The sequence below is a fragment of the Sprattus sprattus genome (assembly GCF_963457725.1).
Source record: "Sprattus sprattus genome assembly, chromosome: 3".
Classification (NCBI taxonomy): Eukaryota; Metazoa; Chordata; class Actinopteri; order Clupeiformes; family Clupeidae; genus Sprattus; species Sprattus sprattus.
The window spans coordinates 52,416,042-52,424,807 of NC_137922.1; the positions used below are offsets into that span (position 1 = coordinate 52,416,042).

The following is an 8,766-nucleotide window of genomic DNA, read 5'->3' on the forward strand; positions in this document are numbered from 1 at the left end:
GTGGGTCTATTTTCTTCACTCCATTATGTTATCATCAGGTATGAAGTCACTTGCCAGTCACCAGCTCTAAGATTTCAATGAAACACCTGAAATGACTGCGAAACTGTGGTTGGGTTTTGGTTGTTTGTCCCTGAATAGGTGTGCTGGTTGGTTTACGGGGTGATGGACAGAAGCTCATCTGTGCACAGAAGGCCTTGGTTGTACTGGTGGATTTTGTTGCAGAGTCTTTGCTTGGCAGGGTTCTCCATGTAGCTGTCTGCTGGACCACCGGTCGCTCCTGAAGCAACAACAAACAGAGAGAGAGGAGCTCTCACAGTTAACACACACACAGAAATCATTAATGGGATGCTGGCATATACAGCATCACAATGTAAAATCTGATGAGAAATGTACAGGTAGTGCTATGAAGGCTAAAGATGTTGTTCTTCCCCTCACCTTACCACACAAAGCACAATAACGTGGCAAAAATGTGAATAAACGTCAATTTAAAAAAAAACTGCTGAGCTGGGCTGTATGTGTTTAAGACATTTACATCAATGCAGAGCCGAAATGATATTACAATACAATACTCTGCATGGAACGTGTAAGTTGACTGTGTTTGAGTTCAACTAGCAAGCAACCAGACCACACAGCCGTTTGACGGACACTGATCCTTTATGTCTGGTCATCAAATTTGAGTTGAGCTGACGTGACCATTGGTAAGGTAAGGGTGGATGTTGAGACCTGCCTTGAGAGAAATGGGAGGGGAAGGGACTGAAGTCGTTGGCTCTGCAGTCCTCACACTCTTGGACGTCTGTGTCCGGCGCACAGCTGCACTGCACCGGCCAGCTGCCATACAGGTCCAGCGCCGGCTCACTTCCGCAGCCACCGTAGTCCGACTGAAGCGTGTGCACAGACACCGCAAGTGGTGATGGGAAAGAGGGGGCAAGCTGCCGTCGACCGCTGCCACTACGGTCTGCTGAGCAGCTCAGGAACGTGACCTCTGATTGGCTGTATTCACACGGGCCTGAGTGCCCAGACGGCGGGGAGACAGAGTCTGGGAGGTTGTCGGGCCGCACACCTGGCCAGGCACCCTGGGGGGGAAGGCTGGATGTCTCGTCATCCTCCACTGGCAGGCTGGGAGAGTGGGGGGGTGTGGGGTGACTGTTTTTTGGGAGGATCATGCCGTCGTCCAGCGTGCGTGGCTGATCTTCGGGGGGGCAGGGGAGAGGTAGAAGCTGACTCAGAGTCTGTAGCACCTGTGGGGCGAGAGGGACAGACAATTAGACCTCCTGGCTTTGAGCGGCTGGCTGCCCTTCAACTTTTTATTTATTTTTCTCTGCGTTTTTTGCTATGCAACTCTCCAATTTCTATTGAAGCTTTTATGCCCTCAATCATTGAAATATTTGGTATGTTTATTAAATGTTCTTGATGAACAAAATGTAACATGGTAAGACTTGATCTCACCAAGAAGGGGCACACACACACACACTCACGCATACACACATCTTAAAAAAAAGTTTAAATTATTACCATATCCATGGTTGGTCTGTTGCGGGCTTTGCTGGAACTGCACTCCATACCCAGCCTTAGGAGAGCGAGAGCCACAGCGTGGGGCCACCGGCCCGCCCTGGAGTCAACCAATCTCAGGCAGGCGTCCACACCGCCCCCCTCCTCGGCCTCATCATCCAACATAGCCCTCTGCAGCAGAGACAGTACAACCAGAGGTTCGAGGGACGCTACACATGTATTTGCAATGTGTGTGTATGTGCTTGCAATGTGTATGCATGGCTTTGTATATGTGTATGTGTGTGTGTGTCTGTGTATCTGTATTTTTGTGTTTGTGTGTGTGTGTGTGAGTGTATTTTGGAGGTTATGTGTACAATCTAAAGAGGGAGATCGCCCATCTTCACCCCATCTAACCTATTTCTGCAGATGTGCACTTATGCAAATTAATTATGAATGTACCCCCATCATGGAAATTCATTTCCAAAACAGACATGCTTAAGCACACTCCTTCACAGCAATCAGTAGAATTATGTTGTCCAATAACACATCCCTAATTCTGAGATGCATAAAATACTTATTTCTGTCGTGTGTTAGGAGCTCTTCCCTTTAAGCTGTTACTCACCAGGGGTCTGTGTTTGGGCTTGTCCTGCGTGACCTTCTGTCCTGTCAGGGTCTCCAGCACCACCTACAGAAGCAACATCAGCACAAACCTCAGATAGGTACTTCATAGAAGAAGATTACTGAGTTATGTGGGTAGTCACAGTGAGTAAGTCTAGTAACACTTTGCCTTTGTAATGCTGGGTCAGATATCTCTGACATTTCATCCAGCATATAGTCTTCCTGTAGCTCCACTGGTACTAGAGAAAGGGCTAACGTCACCTCAGTGATGTATTTATATCCAAGGCAACCCTCATACTGTTGAACTCTTTTAACATGTGCTTATTAAATTAATTAAAGTATCGAAATGATAGATAGATGTAGACTGACTGATTCCAATATCTTGCTTTGTGTTTAACGAGGTTAAATCTACCCTGTGTGTTTCACATAGCAAAAGTAACTGTATCTCACATTGCATCCAGAGAAAATATACTAAAGCACAGACAATCGTTGTAGTTCAGGAATTTGTGTGTATACAACATTACTGTCCCATTTCAGTCATCCATTACATTAGCAGACATATAAGTATACAATCAAATCCATCGTGCCAATCCTGTATCCCTAAATAAACACCTAGTCGTTTTTTTAAACCAACTGCCAAAAAAATGTTGATATTAGTGGGTTTTAATCAAACAAAAAGTGTGTAAACAAAGTAATCCGGTCACTTTTGCCATTGCTCTTGCTATTGTGTAGTACTGTATACTGCTTAAAACGTGTAAAAATAAAAGCCAGTGTGCACTCACCATCCCAAAGCTGTATACATCCAGCTTGACAGACAGCTTCCCATCTCTGATGTACTCCTCTGGGAGGTACCCCAGGCTGCCATAATGGATACTGGTCTTCATTGTGATGGTATAGCTCTGATTAACCGAATGCGGTCTGAGGCGCGCCATCCCAAAGTTGGTTAGTTTCGGCTGAAGGTTTTCGTCCAGTAAAATATTGACGCTGCACACACACACACACACACACACACACACGAACAATTGTACCTGATGCAGAAACAGCTTGTATTATTTGCCATAGACCTGGATCAAGTAGCCTAGATTTCAATGGTTGGTCAAGGTGCAAGAACAGTTAATGTTCTTCTCTACTTGAGACATGAGCTTTCAAAGGCCTCTGCTCTAAGGCCTACTAGGGAAACACCTGTGAGAGCGAATGAACCACTTCTGCAGGTGGCAGAGGAGAACTAAAACTCATTCACATCCACAGATTGAGCATGACCTAAATACTGTGCCTAAATGGCTAATTCAAAACTAAAACTAAAAAGGAATAATACACAGAGGTCATGACAAAATAAAAAGACAGATATTCTGAGCTGAGACTCTAAGGCTTCTGCTCTGTCAAACACCATCTAAATAACATGAATAAGTAGGAACTTAATGCACGACAACAACAATCTCTACCAACACCATCACATCAAGAAAATCATATACATTGACTTCAAGGAGAACTTCAGAACCACTAGAACCTTAAACAGTAGTGCCACCTCCCGAACTCGAAGCAGCACTGGCTCAAGAATAACGTGTAAATATACATCTCAAATATCCATATCAAACAAATATCTCCAAAACTGCTACCACTACCACCTCAAGAAAATCTAGTAGTACCACCTCAGCCCAGAACCTAGAACAGCATCTGCTCAAGACTAACATCAATGTAATGCCCCTCAAGAACCTCCACCTGCAACTGTACCGCCTCAAGGGCAGTATGGCATAGGTGGTGTACCTGCTGATGTTGGCACAGATGACGGCACAAGGCTGTGAGCTATGCAGGTGGTGAACAGCTTTCGCGATGCCTCTAATGACCTCCAGGCGCTCTTGCCACGAGAGAGCTTTCCCAGCATCCTATGGGGCACAGATAATCAGAAGCTCAGGGGTTAGAGGTCAAGTGTCCAAAATCAGTCCTTACATGAAAATGCTCAAGATAATATAATATAGAGATACCATAGAGAGGTTAAGAATGCTAAAATCAGTCATTAAAGAAATATGAATTAAAAAAGGATTTAACATGCTTATCTAAAAATGTGACCTACATAATAACCAAAACAGAAGAGATTAACCATATTAGATTACTAACAATTTGAAAAGTATATTCATAAAATTCATGAAATAAATTATGACAATATATGGCAAGAGTAACATAGGGATGCATAAAGATGCCATAGAGGGAACCAGAAGATAGAGGGGAAGAATACAATAAATCATTAAAGAAAACATTCTTGGTACTTATTCAAACAAATCACCAAATATCTGTATACTTGCTTAAAACACATAATGGGATTAATCAAGTCTGCTTGGGTGTATTTGAAATTTTAGAAACAAATCCATGGTACTAAAAAGCAATACATTCAGCTGTGAGAATACACACAGGTAATGTTGGCATTATGATGCAAAATTCGTACAATTTAAATTAAGGACCACTATTTTTTTCATACATGTATTGGTGGCTTTTAGCTATTATATGACTTGAACAGCTCTTTCGGCCGTTGTCTTTGATTTAGTCAAATGCAACTGCAACAACTACAAGCAGAAGAGAAACTAAACAAAACACACACGTGTGGAGTGCCCTGGTTAAGGGAATCTAAAATGAGAAGTGACAAAACGTACAACATTTTTTGATTAAAAGGGATCTAAAAAGAAATCCCAATGACGAGATCACTACGTGACAAGTGAAAAATCAAAACATATCCATCCATATCCATTGCAACATTCACCACACCAAATCACAGGGCACTTCTTGCATTACATAACACATATTACTCTTTACCTCCAACCTCCTATTGGGAAACATGCCATGCGTCACACTACAGTACATAACTATGATTCACTGTACCTGACTATGAAGTTTGTCATGAAGGGAGCCATTGGAAAGGAAAGGGTAAACCGAAAAATGGCGATCCTCGTCGGAAAAACAACCACACATCTCCAGGATGTTAGGATGCTGGAAGCTGAAAGAGTGATAGGGTCAGAGTTCAGAGTTCATGATCAAGTCATCTCTGTGAGGTAAAATCAGATGTACTGTACGTAGGGCTATATGTACCCAAAAACAGGTGTACCAAGAGAGCAAACGTGACAAAACCAACAATGAAGCAATCACAATGCACAGCAGCACAGTATTTAGACTACTTGCTGTTAAGACCCAGTCAAAGTAGCACCATAGTAGAAAACATTCTCAGACAAAGTATTTGAGACAAGAGCAAATTATACAACAGCAAACATGAGAGAGAATGGCACAGTTTTTCAGTTCTTTTGTGTCATCTTGATATTGCTAATCAAAAGGTAATTGAAAAATGTCTCAAAACAGTTAATGGTAAAAAAAGGAAAGCCTGTTCCACTATCAATTCATGATTACTATACGGGCCATTTTGATGGTACAGCATTATGTCCGAGGAAAATCATGAGGGAGTTTTGATGGGCTAAAACAATAACTGTGTTTACCGCCTTTGATATTTCTGGACCAATCTATGCGGTTCAGTATGTTGCCAATAGATGTGTAGGCTATTGTCTTCAGTTGTCTTTTTTTTTTTTTTTTTTAATCACGCTATGGAAATAATGACATGAATGGAAAACCCCCCAAATATTACACGTTCGTAGAATAGAGAAACCAATATAGTGAAATGGCTCACTTGCTGAGGGTTTGTGGTTTACCACAGTTTCAAAAGCATATTAATTCATCAGTGGGGTTGGTCATGGATATCCTTTACCAACCCCCAAAACAAGCATTGACGTGTTTCAAATACTGTCACCCCACAGCCAATATGAGTCAGAGGGATTATAGATGTCAGCAGTTTCGTTATGTGGAGGGTCTTGTCTCACGGGAAACTCACAGGTGAAGGACCTCCATCTCTCTGCGAAACTTCTCCCAGAGCACCTTCCACGAAGTGGTCTGCACCTGTGCATCATCAGGGAAGAACGAATCATTAGGTCTGGCTCCATATCACATATTCTAGGATGTGTTATATTAGCAAAAGCCCCAAAAAGCTCCAGTACTTCAGACAGGTAGAATCCATGCTAAAATATGTTATTGGCCCACATATGAACAGAATGACCATCAAAGCTTCATAATACCAACTGTACAAAAACCAACATCTTAAGAATGCAAGTGACCTGTTTGAAGACTTTCACAGTGAGGATTTCACTTCCTTTCGTTGCTCGATAGACATCAAACAAGTCATCGCCACCTATTCTATTGTCTTGGTGGAAATTTCCAGTTCCTTCTATAATGTCTGAAAAGGTGACATTTCGTCGGACACCATTACCTGCAGCAAATGGAAATACAAATCTTAATTTGCAAGAAATATAGTTACCAAAGAAAATGTGGAATGAGACATGATGGGTTATTCCTGAAATTTGGTGCCAAGGCAAATGCCATAGTTGGTCCCCTAGAGAAAAAGGTTTGCCAGGAGAGGTATTTCTTTTGTAAACGTCACTGAATCTTGTAACACCTATTGTTCTGTAACAGGAAGCCGTGCTGTGTGGAGCGGGCAATATTTTCTGTCCCTATGAGTGTCAAAGGTTGTATTTCACCTCTGAAACATTTGAATCCTTTTTGTTGGATATGTAATTGGTTGTTTCGATTTTTAAATGTGCATGTGTGTGTATTGCATCTACATACGTACCTGCTGTGATAACTGGATCTGAACTTGAACCACAAGACAGGCTCTCAGTGTGAGCCACAGAATTCAATTCTGGCTAAAAAGAACACATGTACTGGAGTTTATTGTGGGAAGTTCTATGTATTATAATCAATGAATAAAACATTAAAAGATGTTTGAGCTTATTGTAAAGGGTTTATATTTGCAAAGGGAGTTTACTTCCCAGCATTTACAGTTTACAGAATTCAAATGATACCTTTTGGACTTCAAGGGACGGTGGAGGTGGCTTTGGAAGAATTTGATGGTAACCTGAATTCACAATATACACAATGTGTTATAATGCAGCAAGTTCTCTCAATAGGCTACTGTTTCATCATTGCTCAAATATTACTACAACTTCTGTGCAGCTGCACATTACACAAAGGCATTGGTCTATTTGTTGACACTAAAAATGGGAAGTTAAACTTCAGAGGGGGTTATGTGTCATGCAAGAGCAGTCTCTGCACGACTGAATGTTGACAACACATCATCATACAAGTGTATTATCGCAATATAACGCAATATAACGTTCCGTGGAACCCCGAGCCTGGCGTAGTCTTTTTTACGGTTTTACCTGGAGACCGGAAGAGGCTGAGCGCTCTCCGGTGGCCCATGTCCTCCAGCACCTGGAGAAGATCCCCGACCGTTTTGTTCTGCTGCGCCCAATTCCACAGCAGCTCTTGTGTGGGGCTCTTTCCCGCGGCCTCCTTCATTTCTGTGCATCGCATATCCAGCCAGCTGGGCAAGATCCGCGCAGCTGTCATCAGGATACAACCTCGTGTTAAAAGGTTCATTTAAAAAGAGCAGTATTTCAAGTAGTCATCCCACGTTGTCGTAGGATGAGGCTTTTACATAACTATCCTAGGCTAGATGGTACCTAAAAGCTTTGAGAAACAAGTAGGCTAGCCTACACGATAGACTAGTTTATCATTATATGCGCAATCAGCATAACAAGGCTTAATTAAGAGACTTAACACACAACTGATTAGTTGAAGCCATCACTTACCCAAACCTTTCCACCCAAGAGTTCCAATTCCGCTGTCCATAATTTTACATAACGTCTCGATTTGAGCAGGAGGAATGTCAAATAAAAGTACTGAAGGATCCGCATGTCCTGCCATCGTCACGTCCCAGTGTGTGTTGAATGAGGTCATACTCCTTCGTTTTTCAACTTCTGATCGTTCTTTCTGAGGGTGGTGGTCTGCCGCTATTGCAAAGAAGTGGAAATACCCGAACCCCGCCCACTTCCCCAAGTTCAGCCTCTCTAGAGACAGCAGGCAGCATGTCTGTGAGTTCAACAACAACAGTCTAGACAAAAGCGCAATTTGAGTTATAAAAAGACAGTGTTTAAATCTTAGTTTGGCTGTCCCTGTTTTGGGTAAAAGCGAATGTTATAAAAGCCTTAAATAACTTATAACTACAAGTTTAAATGTTTAAAAACATTCAAACATGGTGAGAAGAAAACACGAGGTTTAGTAGTTTAAGGTGTGCTGTCAAGTTTACCAATACAAAAGAAACTCTTTTGGAAAAAAAAAAAAATGGTCTACATTGTCAAAGCCTGACAGGGTATAGTCCTTCGCTAATCAAATGTCATTGAGAAATGTTATGCGTAGCCTATAGGTCGAACAGTTGATTCAGACAGGAAGTGTATTGTGAAATGTCTTTGGAAATATTAAGTGCGCGATCAGGCAATTTGACATCTTTCCCACTCGATGGCGCTAGAGTTGTTTTTATGGTTCACCCTGTACACATCGGACTTGACCTACAACACGGAGTCGTGCCACATCCAGAAGTTCTCTGATGACTGCTATTGTGGGATGTATCAGAGATGGACAGGAGGATGAGTACAGGAGCCTGGTGGACAACTTTTTGCAGTGGTGTAGGCATAACCACCTGCAGCTGAACACCACTAAGACCAAGGAGATGGTGGATTTTAGGAGGTTTCAAACTCCTCTGCTACCAGTCTCCATCGAGGGGGTCAGTGTGGA

General features: G+C 42.3%; 1 protein-coding gene across 1 annotated transcript; it reads right to left on the reverse strand.

Annotated features, from left to right (window-relative positions):
* Positions 1–19: 19 nt before the first annotated feature.
* On the reverse strand, positions 20–7,932 carry irak3 (interleukin-1 receptor-associated kinase 3; the record flags this gene model as incomplete). The annotated part of the gene is made up of 13 exons (XM_080835008.1): positions 20–277; positions 728–1,238; positions 1,513–1,680; positions 2,111–2,173; positions 2,889–3,090; positions 3,871–3,989; positions 4,978–5,092; positions 5,972–6,036; positions 6,252–6,403; positions 6,764–6,836; positions 6,996–7,048; positions 7,353–7,535; positions 7,785–7,932. The coding sequence occupies 13 exons, from the start codon at positions 7,930–7,932 to the stop codon at positions 153–155; spliced, it is 1,977 nt and encodes a 658-aa protein (XP_080691134.1). The 3' UTR covers positions 20–152.
* Between the last annotated feature and the right edge of the window lie 834 nt (positions 7,933–8,766).